General features: G+C 32.4%; 1 protein-coding gene across 1 annotated transcript in view; it reads left to right on the top strand.

Moving 5' to 3' along the window:
• Positions 1-17601, top strand: part of LOC125063121 — a 92711-nt gene that overhangs the window by 9662 nt on the left and 65448 nt on the right. Inside the window, exons 2-3 of the mRNA XM_047669349.1 lie at positions 8717-8802; positions 12666-12831. Coding sequence (XP_047525305.1) covers positions 8782-8802; positions 12666-12831 — 187 coding nt within the window. The 5' untranslated portion in view covers positions 8717-8781. The remainder of the gene's footprint in view (positions 1-8716; positions 8803-12665; positions 12832-17601) is intronic.

Here is a 17601-nt window from a genome sequence, read left to right as displayed (position 1 = left end):
AGAGTCCAGATCGTAATATAATACAAAAATATGTTTAATGTTTAAAAGCCACACGTCAAAGTTATAGACAGTATTTGGTTTCGACTGTATCTCTTGTTTATAAATGCAAATTCTAGTTCAATTTAGAACTACAAATAAAACCCGACGAATTTTCCTCTGTTAAAGAATAATAGTTATTATGATTTTAACCTAATTAACAAACCATGTTTGGAATTACAGTAGATATTTGTTTAAGCCAGTGGCAAAATTGTTTTTATTTGTTACGCTTATTATTGTTACGTACGTTTACAGTTATTATTCATGATTTGATATATTAAAAAATATAGTCCTACTAATCAACTATATATTTTTTAGAAAACTTTTACTACTTTTTTCTCTTTCTCTGTGATAATTAAGATATTAGATATATCTTAATTATTATGCATTAATATTATATTACGCATTTATGTGTTATGCTGAATTGTGGAATTTGGTAACGCAAAAGAATACGTAAGATATGTAATGTAATATCAAAGGTGGTATGTAATATCAAAGACCAAAGGCTTCCAATATTTGAAAAGAAACATAAATATCTTAGAAATGTAAATTGTCAGTCGTAATATTCTCACACGTTCGAATTTCGAACACTGTAAAGCTACGAGGAGAAACAGCGCAGGTTCGGGCGGTCGTGTTTCCGGTGTACGTGGTCTAGTTTCAAGCTTCCTCTCGGGAATCCAACCACATTGTCCCACGTTGGCTATTAGCGCTGTCAATAATCTTGCTGAGCGCTTGTGATTGGTATATTAACGATGCATCGATTGTCTTTACCTAGATTGGTCGCTCGTAAATGAGGGTTAATACATATTACTTATGTAGTTTGAGATTGATATTGTGTAAGAACAACCAATTTCGCCTAAAACAGAGAATTTAGTCTATATTAATATTAATATCGATTTCAATATTAAAATGTATACTTTTTCGCTGCAAAAAGTATAAAACATCAGATACATAATTATCCACCATGTCAAACGTATTTCGCATTTTAAAGTAGGCCGCATCAACTTGTCCTCCACTATCTACAACGGGTATTATGCGAGTGAAGAAGCTCAATAAGTTGTTCGTGGTACTTTTTGCTACTCGAAATCCATCCATTCACCAGTGTTCAAAGGCTGACTCCATTACCTTCGCTGGCGTTGATGAAATTGCCACCGGCCTATAATGATCCACTTATTTACTTTTGCAATGATCTGGGAATGTTAATGCTCTAACTCAAATATATGACAAGGGGTTCGGTGAGTATTGCCTGAAAGTAGGTACAGATATACAGACAGACAGTGTTCGTTCGTCTTCTTCTTTCTTTCTTCTCGCTGCAACTTCTTGGTTTAAGCGTCGTAAGGAGGTCTGTTCGCCTTAAAGTGCAACTTATTTTTGATTAGCCTTTCTTTCAAATCTATAAAATACATACAATTTGGAAATCCAAAGACAAGTGAATGTTGTAAAGTAAATTCATTTGTTGAAATCTCTTAATCCATCCATCAATGTGTTTATCGAAATGAATGTTTTTAAAAGTTAAAAGTCGATTCCTTTTATTTAAACTCTCTCGGAAGGACATGTTTTAATTGATCATGTTTTTTAAATGTCATATCTGACGGTGAATAAATAGAAAAACGCAAGTACGTATATTATTTAACTTATAGCAATTACGTAGAAGTAAGTTGAATCATACCTTGTTTAAATTCGATTAGTTTTATTACAGCTATTTATTTGTTCTGTAGTTAGCAATTAAACTAGTACATTATATTCAATAGCCTATATTATAAAATCTCTATTGAATTTGTAGCAACATTGTAATATTGTTTATACTAGAATCACAAGATTCGAAACGAATTTGTTTACCGTCCTAGTTCGTGAATAGCAATGTTTGTGCGTTAAGCGCAAATTTACGACAACTTTTTATGGAATTGGATGGTTCCGAAAGCTATTTGTTGTAACGACCCTTCTATTTCTGCCTTGATTTGTGGTATACGAAAAGTAATTGAGGTAATTTGACTGTCCAGTATTTTGTCCAAGTTCATCAAAACATTAGTAGTAGGGATCTCAATTAGTTGATTATGTATATCTATTAGAAGTTTAGTCTTGAGGTTATAGAGTATCTTCGTTAGTTTGCAACAAGCTGAAATGTATGTGTATGTCTCCAATAAAGGTAAAAATGACCAGCGAATATAAGGTTTGGATTGTGATTTCTTGGGCAGGCAGGTAGTAAAAGCGTGTAAATAGTACCTAAAATTCCTTAAAGTATAAAGTTCAATTTTTTTATATTTTCTTCAGGATAACTTTAGAAATCACGTCATCGTCACGTGCGTGTACTTATGTACGCGCGTAAGAAGTTATACTTCTTTGGCATTATTAAAAATAGTTTTTGATTGCATGCAAATAATTAATTACAATTAAATAATCAAAGACTGCAATAGGAGTGATTATAGTCAATAAAGTTCAGTTGAAAAATTAAATAAATAAATATTTATTATTATTCTCTTACATTAAGTGTAACATAAATTCTATTATTATTCGAATTTTGTTTTTAAATTATGTCCAATGCCGTAGCATCTTCCGTGGGCAACTTCATTCTGTTAATTTTGTGTCACGGTGCGCGCGCATCCTAAAATTTCACTCTCATAAATTTTTCATAACGCGCCTAAAGAAGTATAACTTCAAAAATCTTGAATAAGGTGCCCCAAAAAATCACCTAAATAAATGTATCACCTAAAAATATCCAGGGGGTTCTGCCTTCCCTCTGATTGTGAGGGAAAACCCCCCAAGACGGCATAAGTATATTAAAGGGGTAAAATATTTCTACTTACTCTGTATCAGTTATTGCAGGACATTGCAAACACTCAAGATAATTACCGGGTATTGTAGTTAGGGTGCGTGCCTATAGATTTTATTATTTTATAATCTGCGAAATTTTCTACATAAAAAATAATAAAATCCAACATCATTAAAAATCAAATTTTTAATTGACATCTGAAAATTAAACGCTATCAAAATTCACGAGGCGCAAAGTTAGCCGTACTGAAAAACGTGATTCAATATAGAGGGGCCGGCCGTTGCCAAACGTTTGCCCGATGAAAGATAAAAGTGTGATTTAATCAAAAGTTCCAGCAATATGCCTGCTCGTAACGGCGAGTCAATTTATTGGGCCCAAGTGTTACTTTCCAACAGATAAGAGATATTCTCTCTCGGCAAGTGAACAACAGTGAAACTCAGAGTTATTTGAAAAAAGAATACAATCAGATTGTTTTTAAATATTCTTATACTAAAATACTTTTTAATTATCGATTATTCTTTCAAATAAATAGTTTTCTTTAACAATTCGTGACTGTAATTTAAAATTTAACCTGAAAAATTTCTGCGTTAAACGCTGAAGTTTTTAATTACTTTTTAACAATCAGTTCATTTCTCTTGCGGGATGTAAGTTTAAAAAATGAAGTCGTATTAAATGTTAAAGAGAAATTTATTACTATAAAACCTTCATGTTACTAGAGTAATTTTTTTCAAGTTCCAAGTAGTTAAGTTAAGTTTTTATAAGTTATTTTCATACTTATTCCAATGCTGACCTTTATCCATCCATGTTTTTCATACAGATAAACATTTGCATTAGAAATGGGCATGAATAATTGAAGTTTTTATTAATTTTTAATTTTTAGTGGTTTTTAATACTCTTAGTTTATATATTATATATAAGTTTTAGCAATAATAAATATTAAAAACACTAGTTTTATAGAATTTGTAACTTTTATTAAATTTTGTTGATGTACAAATTTTAATTCTAATATGTAGTTAAACATACGATTTTCCTTATGTTATAATGATTTGATTTATTCCGCATATGATTTCAGTACTAAACCGATTCCTCTGTTGTATTTGTGACAGGTTTGGGAAGACTGAGAGACGAATGTAAGATGTTGTTATTTTTGAAGTTATACTTCTTTAGGCGCGTTATGAAAAATTGATGAGAGTGAAATTTTACGACGCGCGCGCACCGTGACACAAAATTAACAGAAAGAAGTTGCCCACGGAAGATGCTACGGCATTGGACATAATTTAAAAACAACATTCGAATAATAATAGAATTTATGTTACGCTTAATGTAAGAGAATAATAATAAATATTTATTTATTTAATTTTTCGAATGTTAACTGAACTTTATTGACTATAATGACTCCTTTTCCAGTCTTTGATTATTTAATTGTAATTAATTATTTGCATGCAATCAAAAACTATTTTTAATAATGCCAAAGAAGTATAACTTCTTACGCGCGTACCTACATAAGTACACGCACCCTTTTTTAAGTAGTATTAAAATGTGTTAGTAGATTAAGGTAGTATGTAAGTTATATTATAAATATTGTGTGGCATATAATCTATAAATAAAAAAATGTTTCAAAGCCAGAAAATGATATGTGCGTAATTCACAAAGCTTAAAGAGCCGCCACGTTTTCAGGCCGCAATTTGTTTTTTTTTCTCGTTCCCCTGCCATTGTTTTCAGGGACTTTTTTTCCATCACTTACATGAAATAAAATCAAACAGGATACATAAAATAAAATGAAACTTCGTTTTGCGCGTTTAGCGTCCGGGCTACAAAGGTATTATTTACAATATTCATGAGCGAGCCGGGGCGCAATTGCTTACAAGACCCGGTCTTACATTTTTGTTGCCGCAAAAATTTCTTATAAGCATATGACTTTGAATGAATGTTTCAAGTAATCTATGTACCTAATATGCCAAATGGCCACATCGTTTTACCACTCGAGTTAACATATATCAGTATGTTATCCGAGTGACACAACACAGGCGAGAGATGTAGAAATAATTGTCAGGTAAAAAAGATATAAAACAAAAAACCATGTATAATAAATCTGTCCATGAACTCGTTGTTTCGTAGCGGGCACATTAATTACTGTTGCACTTAAAATGAAGTGATATTAAGGTACTTTACTTTTACTGTGTTTTTCATATTAACGAATATTAAAATGCAAGCATATATTTACTAAGGTCAAGTGTACATAAGATTTAAATCTAACTGATGCGACACAGTTCCTGCATATATTTTATATAATGTACAACATTCCTATTTAGAATTCATACAGTTTCAATGATCCTATGAAGTAAGGTCTAATACTCCCCAATCCGGCTGGTCCTTGTGGGGAAAGCGACCACCACCCTTCCTTCGTTTACATATGTAAATATGTAAAACGAAGAACATGACAATAATAAAAATAAGAAAAGGCGCTAACAATAATTAAAATTATGCACTTTGAAAGTAAGATAATCAAAACAAGACAGATCTGAACAATGCATTGAGAAAAAAAGAAAGAGAAATCGTAAAATATGGAGTAGGCTTTTACCCTAAAAGGCGCCATAGAATAGACCGCTACAAAAAACTTACTTAAATTTTACAACTTGTTCTAACACAACTAATACTCATATTAAGAAATGTTAACTAACCAATTTTTGTATGGATTCATTAATAAAGCTCTAATAAAAAAAATAACTTTTCTTTCATATCAAATTAATTTATAGTGGTTTCAAAGTACACAGACTTGTTACATTGAACATTAATAGTGAGCAATTGTTGAGATCTTTTTGCTTCTTATGGACGACCACATTGGGTGTGGTCGTCCATAAGAAGCTATTATATATCTAGTTTGAATGAATCTGTTATAAAATATTGTTTGTATAAATGGAATATAATTTTTATTAGTAATGTAATTTTCCATGATACGAAAATAACACGTCTAAACAAAAGCTGTAATAAACATGTCTCGATTTAAGCCTCATTCTAAAACCTGAAAAGAATTCTGCGATTTCGTTTTTGCTCGTAGATTTCTAAATAAAGATTAAATAAAGGATGAAATATGGTGAATAAAGTATTTACTGGTATAAAATGAAACGTATGCTCGCTCGTCCCATGAGATCATATACACCGGAAGGATATTCACATTTATGAGAACCGAATTCATTTGCTCCTTGTTTTTTAGAACTATCTTCTGTCTACTACTGCATACAGTTAGAATGAATGGTATATACCCATCAATTCACAAATATCGCGTATGAACAATAAAAAAAACGAGGTAAACTAAGTAAAATTTTCGCGCGTTTTTTTAATAGCACAAAAATGAGTGGGAGATCTGTTTCATCCTATTATGGAGCAGTGTTAGCTTAGAGTTGAACTATGAACCCTAAGGTAAAGCATTAAGACCTTTCTGTGCAAAATACAACTAGAAACATTTCAAGATTGTAATATTTAATTATACTTTTTTAGTCAATCAATAGTAGATTGTTATACTGAATTGTAGATTTTTAAAAGTCCTTATTACAAATGGTTTTGACACAAATAAAATATATTAAAAAGATTCAATACCAAGTGATTTCTGCGGTATTCGTTCGTATAGTGTTAGAATTTAGAAATAGTGTCAAGTATATACCAATCGAATTCGATTCAAACGAACACTAATCCTACTGAGCGCTAAGTCTCTCTATGAGTAAGATTTAGAGACGAAAGTAAGTATGCCCCGTATATCTAAAACGTATTGGGTTTTGGAAATAGTAAGTCTCGAATCATACTCGTAAGCTCTGGTGCAGCGTCTTAAAGTTAAATATTCGATCTCTTACTTAAATGCCATAAATTACACAAAAAAAAAAAAACAAATGTAGACAAATGTTTCTTATGAAACCGGGTATATACGCCATAACACGTAATTTTAGCTGGGTTTTGATTTATTTTATTTATTATATTTGGTTTGTGAATAGTATTCGAATAGAAATAAATTCAAGAGTTACCTTTCCCCATGGAGATGATTCGGTCTAAGATTTGGAGGCTGCTTTTTGCTTCTAATTCACTTCCACGATTGCATTTTTTTTATGAATGTGATCTTAAGATTTTCTCTATAGCCAGCGATATTTTAATTTATATAACAAATTAAACTTAATATATTTTTAAGTAGCAAAATTATTTTCTATTTTATTATAACATAAACGATGGGTACAGTATACTTGTGCCTTTGTAATGTAATTATCCAGCTCATGCCCGTTAGACTATGTAAGTGGTCCTTTAGATATAATTATTACTCGCAAGTTATTGGAATTCTTATTGCCAATTTCTTAAGAAAATATTTGAGATAAATGGGTTCCACCGTAGATTGTCGTGAGCTTAATTTAAACAAAGATGTGAAAGTTTGCTAATATAATACCTATACTAACCGACATATTGAAACCCCTCTACCCATTTCGAAGCATAATACAAAATAATATATCAACAGAAAGAGTATGGTCGGTATATTTTAAACCAAAAAACAGTTCACTTGAGTTATTCAAAGTGTTTTTTCCTAAACGGTGTGCATATGTCACCGTAAAATTGTAAACACCGTTAGATTACAATCTACCGAATAATAATACCTTAAATTGTAAGCAGTACGCTGAGATTCACGATCTTTCGACAGTTTATAATCTCGCGAGATAGATTACAATCTAACGGTATTTACAATTTTACGTTAACATATACGCTAAATGACACTCGCAATAAATAAAAGTTTGACCAGACTTGAAGACAAAAATACCTCATTGGTATCGATTTACAAAGTGGAATTATTAATGTTATTGTTGGCCTATTGAGGGTTGTAACAATGGATATACATTTTAAAAGAAGACTTCGTGGATTATAACACATTCTGTTATTACAATTTAACAATTATTTATTATGAATTTTCACAAACTGTTCCGAGATTTCAAGACCGCATGCCACTGTCAACGAAGTAACATTGTGATATTAAAACGCATTTTATACGATATGATTTTTTAAATATACACTGTTTACGATCGATACTAGTAGGTACAGGCCCAAAAAAAGATTTTCACATAACCTCAAATATTCTTTATAACTTCAATAATTCCCATTCCAATTCTAAAAATATTTTTTTTATAGAACAAACGGGTAGGAGGCTAACCTGATGTTAAGTAATACCGACCGTTGACACAGCCTCAATTCTACATGGCTCGCGAGTGCGTTGCCGGCCTTTTAAGAATTTATACTCTCTTTTCTTATAATATTGGCCAAATGGTTACTGCAGCATATTATGAATATTAGCAGCGGCAGTAAAACTGTAAATTAGTAATACTAGTCGTAAATTATAAAATATCCATTCGAATTATAATATGATTGATTTCAAACGTCATAAAATTACAGGTGCTTTCAAAAGGGTTTTTATACATTTCGTATAAAATGCTTTTGTGCTTCGTTAACCTTAGAATATGCGAAATAAAACCGGTGTAAATTGGATTTTTCAGGACTCGGCTAGCAGTTTACAGTCATTTTCATGCAAATGAATCTCAACTGGTCAGTGAGACTGTTTGCATATTGGATAAACCTCGAAATTATAAATATACCAAGCTCCGTGTATATCTCTGCAATGCGGTGAAAAATACACGTCTACGGTCATTGTTCAGGGAGTTTTTAACGGTATAGTTAGTCAGGACTTTAGTGTAACTTGTAAACTTTACTGGGCACTTGAATTAAGATAGGTTTTTTAGCGCAATCCTTTTTTCTGTTTTGCTTGCTTTAATTTTACATTCTACATATCTATGTAAAATGAAGCAATGGAATATTGGGAATGAAGCGAGTTGCCAATATTGTTAATTAATACATGAATAATAATATTCGGCGTATTTTTTATTCCAGATGTATGCTGGGAGCCAATAGGGGCGAGGCGATGATCCGCCTTATGGGCCGGCCGCGGGCTCAACATGCGCCAGCAGTCGACCGATGTAAGTAAAAGTCATATGGGACAAATTAATTAATGGGATAGCGATGTACCAGTAAACTTTTCAACAGCTTCCCGGAACGAATTTTGCCGGCGGCATATAATTTTTTTTTATAACGGGGCAAACGGGCAGGAGGCTCACCTGATGTTAAGTGATACTGCCGCCCAGAGGCATCACATTGCCCGAGGGCTCACAGGTGTGTTGCTGGCCGTTTACGAATTGGGACGGTTTTTTCTTGATTGACCATAAGTCGAATTGGCTCGGACATACATCGGTGGGTAACTGGTTCCACATAGTGATCGTGCGCGTCAAATCTGCCTTAAAAAACGCTCAGTTGTTGAACGACGGACATCGAGGTGATACAGGAATTTCGTATTTTGCCTCGACGTTTATGATGAAACCCAGTCGACGGTACTAATCCGATCAATAATAATATATGTTTAAAGTTAAAAAAAACTTAAATCATAAAAGAAAGATAAATATTAATAAAACTAAAAATAAGATTATTCCGCAACTTGCAGTCTATTTATCTTCTGTATAACAGACACCTTTTCGTGGAGCGGGTTCCACCTTCAAAGTATATTATTTTTAAGTGAGGACTTGGTTTGTTTATATTCGTTTAAATTCATTATACTACGGTGTATTCATGTTTTCTTTTATTGCAACCCATATTACTACTGTAGTAGTAATACTTTTTAATTGCCATATTGTTGACATGATAACTGAAAATCTAGTGAAATTAAATAACCTTAAATAATATACAATCGCAACAATAATTTGTATCTTTTAAAAAATTAAGTAAATAAGTGTTGCTATAAACAATAGGTATTTTAAGGATAAAAAATCGCATAGATTTAAGTTCAAAGATGCAATGTTATCTATACTATGATCTTATAAAGCCAAGAAACTAGGTACAATGTCTAAGTGAACTATTGTGTTTGTATACTTCACTTATCGACGAAGGGTTAGTATTACGCTTTCGACCGAATCAACGCAATTTACACAGGGCCCAGTACAATTTACATCTCAAATAGTAATTAGACTTCATCTGCCTCATATTACAATTATGGTTTGAAACATCTTATACTCTTTAATCTATAAGCTTATTTAAAAGCTTAAGTACAAAGCGGATGATTTTAAATAAAAAGCAAATCTGTCGTTTGAAAGACTTCGACTTCGCTTTTGTAATTTCACTCGCAATCTAGAATTTACACGTTTCTTTGAAACCCTTTTAACATTAATAGTTGCCTATTGAAATAGTCCACAAAATAGTCCGGTCAATATAGACATTTTAAAGAGAAAAAATTCCCGAAAGGAAGAAGAAATCGAAGAAGACGACTGTTGAAGTAGACTTTCAAGAGTATTAATCTGATTATACATACTTTATAAAGTATAATAAATCTTGAATAGCGTCACTACGTTGAATTTTGTATTCGGAATTAATATAAAGAATATTAACAACAGAATTCATATAAAATTTATTTTAACGTTATCATATATTTAGTGTGGTAAATAGATAACAGAATACCTGAATAAAATATGTAGTTACATTAACTACCTATATAAAAGTACCTAAATTTCTTGTGTATTGAACACGCTTATTAATTATTATTTATACCAATGTTTATTTGCTTTATACTGAATCCAATAATTGTAAGAAAACAAATGACAATCAATGATTTATTACATTAGGAAGCATTAGCATTAGGGTAGGTAGACGCTATATCTATAACTGGCTAGGTCTATACTTGGCTAGGTAGACGGTAATTTTTTTAAATTTAATAGTAATACTGTCACAAAAGGCCCATTACTTAAAACGTGAAATTGCAATGCCTCATGCCTCTTTGTTTACGGGGCTCTAAACTAGAACTAGTTTAGACAAAGGTAAGTTTCATAACTTTATATAGGAAAAGTTCACAATATTTCACAACTGCGTAACTTAAGTTTGTCTTAGAAAGTTCGTCTATAAGATCTCAATTGGTGTTTAGTTGCTAAGAGTTAAGCTCTAGTCAACCCTTTGTTACATGTATAATGTACACACAACAATAACAACAAATGGAGGCTTCATTTACCTAGATTTTTATACGGCTTTGTAACTTTACCATTCGAATTCTAAAAATACGTGTATTCTGTTTAATATTCTGGCATTTTTTATTCAAAACTCATCCACTATGAGTTTTTACTTTTAATAATACTAAAATAGTTGTTTGTACTTTTAATAGTACTTTAAGAGTAGCACTTTTAATATAACAATATTGCAAGTGTTTAACGTACGACTCTTATCTCTTACAATCAAAAACCTTGGCGATTTAAAAGAGTGACGAGTTTATTGTCAGTTCTTCTCGTCCGTTCTACGCCCTTAAATTCGAGAACTGACAGTGAATGTATAGAAGAATTGTTTTTTTTACTTACATTCATAACTGTACTTTGTGTTAACTATAAATTATATATAGATTTCCTTTGAGGTCGTGGGTTAAATCCCGGCATTGCACCAATGTATTTTTCTTTCTATGTTCCGAATAAATACTTAATGCCAAGACAAATTGTAAGGACTGGCTTGTCTATTAAATGAAAATAATCAAAAAAACATTTTATGCAAAATGAGGCCCACACCAAGTAGAGTTACAGCGCCACCCGATTATTATTATTAATATTAATCTTAAGTTGTTAGTAGTAGTTAGTATAACCGTTGTTATTCATATTAAAAGTTCCATAACCATAGATATATTTCTGCGACTGGTGGTGATCAGCATTATGTATAAAAATGATTTAGCTGGATCGAATTCGAGTTTACCGTGTTAATATTGGCCGTTCCATTATAAGGATTTCTATTATTTCGATTTCTAGTTTTGGAATTCATTGAATAACTAAAATAAGTCTTTGGTTGACTTATCGTAGTTACTTCAGAATTTTATCATTACTGAAGGAAAATTGCGTGATCTAATTTATTATAAAATTATTTTAAAGAAGATATTATAAAGTTACTTGTCCAATTCTTATACATTCAGCATAAAGTTTGCTTTAGTGCAAGTCAAGCAGCAAAGAGAAGCTAGTATAATACATTATTAGTAGGCATTGTGTGCCTCGGGTTTCTTAATCGATTATTAGATAGTTGAAGGAATGATTTCGCGTTTTTATTGGACGATAATGGTTATATAGATCAGGATTTTGAAATACACCAGATTATTTATTTCGCCAAGGGGCTGATATAATGTGTAACACTATTTTACAGTAATATAAAAAAAACCTATAAAAATTTAGGTTAGATCGTTGTTTAAAGGTGAAAATGCAGTACACTTAATTTTTGTACACGCACACGGCGGGCTCTATTTTCAAATAGAAATAATAGTACGGGAGCTAGCAACGTTTGAAAAGTAAGAATTTCAGGTCAGCTGATTTTGTGATATGTCGTCCTTCTTGCATTTTCGGTTAGAGTCTGGGCTATCTGGCTGGCGGTAGCGGTTGCGTTCATTAGTGCGCATCCTACCTGTCCAGGTAATAATCCTGGATTTTAAAAGCATTTTAAGAAGCCTAATTTTTAATTTATCGTTTTTAAATATGTCTACCTGACATACTTTTTTTATTGCCAAACAATGCTAACCATGTGCCATACGCGATTTTTTGTTTTTTTTTTTATAAAACTTTCAAAGTATTTTATAATGTCTGTAATTGTAATATTATGTTATTTAAAGATAAGAAAAACTAAAAATTAATTTGCCAGACATTAATTCCATTGTTAAGCTTTGAATTAAAATGAAAAAGTCATGAAAAGTATTGCAGTATCATGCTAGTAGTCCAAACAAAGAGCTTAACAACACCTTTAGTACCTATTCGATTATATTAACACGTACTTATTTGGTTTATAGACGGTCGACAAAGCGGTGTGGACGGAGGAATCGGGTGCGGCACGTCTAGAGGCTGTACTCGTCGCGCTAGTAGAGCGGAAGTCACGCGCACTTCACGCGGAGCATACGAGACGGCGCGCTCGCACACATCCCCTACTTCTGCTGTTACGGGACCATCTGCCTGACGGTAAATAGACTCCTCTACTCCAGCTTGAAAAATACATGACAATGTAAAAAAACTGCCAATTTTTTTTTCAAAAAGGCTTTATGGGCAATGGAATTTCTGGGGGCTTCTTGGGTCTCCGATGTATGTCTTCCTAGGAATAGCGGTACAGCTGTTGTAATAGACATTTCCCTGTATACGGAGGCACGTGACAGCTTTAACCATTCGGTCAGGTTACTAAGCAAACATATTACAAAACTAATTTTAATCTATGTTGCGTCCGGGATCGAATCCTGAGATCGTGGTATCTTTAGGAAAACATATACCGTGACGCCATCAAAGAAGCTATATTCGAAAGCATCATAACTTTCTCCGTAGTACAGCACAAAGGCATGTAATCCAAAATTTCATTATACATATATTAGGTGTAGAACAATAATCCTAATAATCATGTCACAGCAACACTATATGGATCTTCGCTTTTTCACCTCTTTTGATCATTTTTAAATCATGGACAAGTAGGTGTTAAGCCTTCTGTCTAAACAGTGTTCGTCATCGTCAATTTTTGGATTTGAGACACAATTTTTGTCTTTTTTGATTAGTTTCTTTACAATGTTTTCCTTCATCGTTCGAGAGAGTGTTAGATGCGCACATAGACAGAAAATCCATCTGTGCACAGCCGGGGATCAAATTTCTTAAGCATGAGACTCACACGCTGAAGTCACTTGGCCAATACTGTTCTAAGAGTAGAGTAGATGGAGATATAATATGTATGCATAATTAGTAGTTTTAAAAGCAATTCAAAGCTTTGCAAACTGTAAATTGCCACACTCCCGAATGAAAGCAAAGTAGGTAGCACTCACTCGGTGCTAATTGGTTCATTTCTGTCTAGTTTATGCATATCAGCTAAAAACTAATGACTCTCAAGAACTAATGAACCGATTTTGATGAAACACGGACTTTTCCCGATATGACTAACTAACGAAATTTATATATTATACCTATATGTATCATACTCAAATTTTATTCAGTACCAATAAATATCATATACATACAGGTCAAACTCATTACGTCCTGATTTCTGAAGTATATACATAGTATATTTATAAATGAGAAGCTAAGTCTGCAACTACCCCTGAATGGTTAATATATATGAATATTGATTATCGAATTCAGTATTGCCCTACTAATTGTATACAAAGGCTATATATGCTATGGGTTGGTAGCAATGATGAAAAAACTTGAATAGCTTCATTATTCGACAGTATGAAAAATAAAGCGTTGTTGAGTATTCCGTATAGAACATGGTTTTAAACAGTTTTATGGAGTAAAATAATTAAATTGATTTTTATGTCTGTCATGTAAACAATCTCAGATTCCTCGAATCGACGATCCGTACTATACCAGTACATAATCCTTACGCGTGTCTTAACTTGCAGTGCAGTTAACTTGGAGTGTAATTTCCGATCGAATTTTGATCGAAAAATAATATATGGTATAGTACGTAGGGACGCCAGCTAGCCAAAAGAAGCGTTTTGGCGGTTTCATGAATAATTAATCTTAAATACCCTTAATACCCCAAATAATAATTTGTGTAAGTTATGCACTAAACAAATCTGAAATGGTTTTTAAAAAGTTTCAAATAGACCATTGTGATAATTCGCCCGGGCCGCTTGAATTGAATCGATAACTGTGGTATTGCTGAGTTACAATGACTTTTCCAATGTTGAGTTTTCCCTCATTCCGATAAAATATAGATCATATAACTATGCATGAATGGGTTTATCTTATTGTTAATCTAATCTCACTATCCGTTTCGTCTTATAAAAATAGTATAATTAATTATTGCGTCTAAGTATGTTTTATTTATTTATTTATTTATTTATTTTCTTAATGGTATTCCTACAGCTACTTACAAGTACTATAAAATATTCAAAAAATTACACTATACACAAGAGCCAAACATGGAATACACATTTAAACAAACACAAAACACAGTTACACCTATACAAATACAAAAAAAACAAAAAAATTACAAAGAATATATGTATGTATGTAAATTCTAAATTCTACGATTCACAGTTCATTACAACACATTTATTATAAAGAAGGAATAACAAAGCCATTATCTAATAAAAGATACTAGATTTTTTATATCATTTCTTAAACATTTTTTAGATACATTAAATATTTCTATTTGCTGGTAATTCCTATTATAATCTGAAGGTATACGATGCATGACTGAGTTACGCAAATAGTTTGAATTAAACCGAGGAATTTTAAATAGTTGCGTTTGCCTTGTATTGTGTGAAGAAGGGGCGTGAAAAAGTAAAAGCGGCAATAAGTCAGGACAGTCAATTAAACCATTGCAAATAGCGTGTAAAAATATAAGGTCATATTGTTTACGTCGACATTCCAATGATTCAATACCAAAGTACTTGCAGGAATCTATATAGCTACTGTACTTTCGGAAATCCTTAAAACTTAAAAACTTAAGAAACTTTATTTGAATGTTCTCTATTGCTTCAATGTATTTCTTGTAGGTTGGGGACCAAACAGTGCATGCATATTCCAGTGTACTCCTAACAAAAGCAAAGTACAGGCATTTTATACATTTTATATTCCTGAAAGATTTGCATACTCGTTTGACGAATCCAAGTTGTTTATATGCTTTTTCTGTTATATTATCTATATGTTCTGAGAAAGACATCTTATCATCTAGTAGTATCCCCAAGTCTCTAACCAAATTCACCTGTTTAATTGTTGTATCTCTTATCTTATAACAAAATTGTATTTTCTTATGTTTGCGAGTAAAAGTAATTTTACTACATTTTCCAATATTTAAAGATAGTTTATTTCTTTTGTAGTAAATTTCCAATCTACTAAGATCCTGTTGAAGTTGAACACAGTTCTCTATAGATTTAATTTTTAGAAATATTTTTTTGTCATCTGCAAACATAAGATATTCTGAATACTTGAAACAATTCTGTATATCATAAAGATAAGCATTAAACAACAGCGGACCCAGTATAGAGCCCTGAGGTACACCGGATGTCACATTTATAAATGTGCTCCTATGTCCACCCATTACTACCGCCTGCCTTCTATTAGTCACATAGGATTTGATCCATCTGTATAGATCCCCACGGATTCCTAGCGCTAATAGCTTATGTAGGAGAATGACATGATCAACTCGATCGAAAGCTTTTTCAAAATCCGTATAGATCGCATCAATTTGTTCTCCTTCGTCCATTCCCTTTAAAATGTACTCGGTGAAAACGGTGAGGTTGCTGACAGTTGAACGATTTTTTGTAAAACCATGTTGCTGATGTGGTAATTGTCTTAGGATAAGAGGACTCAACGTTTTGTTAACTAATTTTTCAAATAATTTACCAAACGAATTTAGAATTGAAATTGGTCGATAATGTTCTATTTTATTTCTAGACCCTTTTTTGTGGATCGGAACAATGTGGGCTTCTTTCCATTTGGATGGGAAACTACAGAATACATTAAGCGACTGATTAAATATATTTGTCAAGGGTTTAGAGAGTTGTCTATAGCATTTTTGGAGAAAAATTGAAGGTATTCCATCACTCCCTGAACCTTTATTAATATTTAAAGATTTCAACTCTCTACAGACTTCATCCTCGGTCAGTACTACTTGGTTGCATGTATAATCGGATTCAGGTAGGTGTTGAAGATTGTAACTATCATCTGGGTGTTGAAAAACACTTTTAAAAAACCTGTTGAACCCTTCACAAGCGTCTGCTTCTGTATAGTAGACTTCATCTCCGAGAATCATTGTGTTAGGGTAGCCTGGGCTACATTGGCGTTTGTTTCTCAGATATGACCACAGCGCTTTGGGATCCTTACTCAAATTATTTTGGATACTCTTCTCATACATATCAAAGCACTTCTTAGATACAAGTTTTTGCCTAGCGCGTAACAGCGAAAATTCATCATAATCTCTTGGATTCCTATAAGTTTTCCAACGCTTGTGAGCTTTTAATTTATCTTTTATTATATGTTTCAAAGAGCTTGAGTACCAAATAGGAAATTTGCTTCTGCCAATACTCCTGCTTTTAGGGACAAAACTTGAAATTATTTTATCTAATATTACATAGAAACTACCTGTCACTTCATCAATAGTACCTCCAATTAAAACTTTTACCCAATCAATATTCGACAACGCTTTATTAATATCCTCGTAGTTAGCACGACGAAAGCTATATTTTATTTGTGCTTTTGGGATGGTTTTACATATAACTAAGTCGGTAGCATCGATCTTTAAGCAAGGATGATATATGTCTGGTTTAACTAGCGCCATATCAGTTGTCGAACTGTCGATGGAAACATTACTTAAAATTAAATCGAGGACATTATTGCTACTATTAGACGACACATTATGTTGTTTTAGGCCTGAAATATTAATTTCATTTAAAAATATTTCGGAGACATTTTGTATTTTAGATGTTCCTTTTTTTAATAGAATGGGTCCCAAAGGCGTCCAATTAATATTTGGGAGGTTAAAGTCACCGACTATTATAAAGTTATCACTTATATTTGTGTCCATTATGTGGCTAAACGAGGAAATAAACGTTTCAAGTCTTTCAGCCTGCATAGAGTCTGGAGGTATATAGACAAGACCGATATGGAGACTGCGCCGGTCGTTGACTGCCAATGAATTATGGGGTATAGTTATCCAGAGTGTTTCAACACTATTGCAGTTCCACTCCGCCCTCTCATATGCTTTTAAATAACGAGATACATAGATAAGCTAATACTAAAAGACGA

Source organism: Pieris napi, chromosome 3, assembly GCF_905475465.1.
Source record: "Pieris napi chromosome 3, ilPieNapi1.2, whole genome shotgun sequence".
Classification (NCBI taxonomy): Eukaryota; Metazoa; Arthropoda; class Insecta; order Lepidoptera; family Pieridae; genus Pieris; species Pieris napi.
This window is presented reverse-complemented; position numbering and strand designations above follow the sequence as displayed.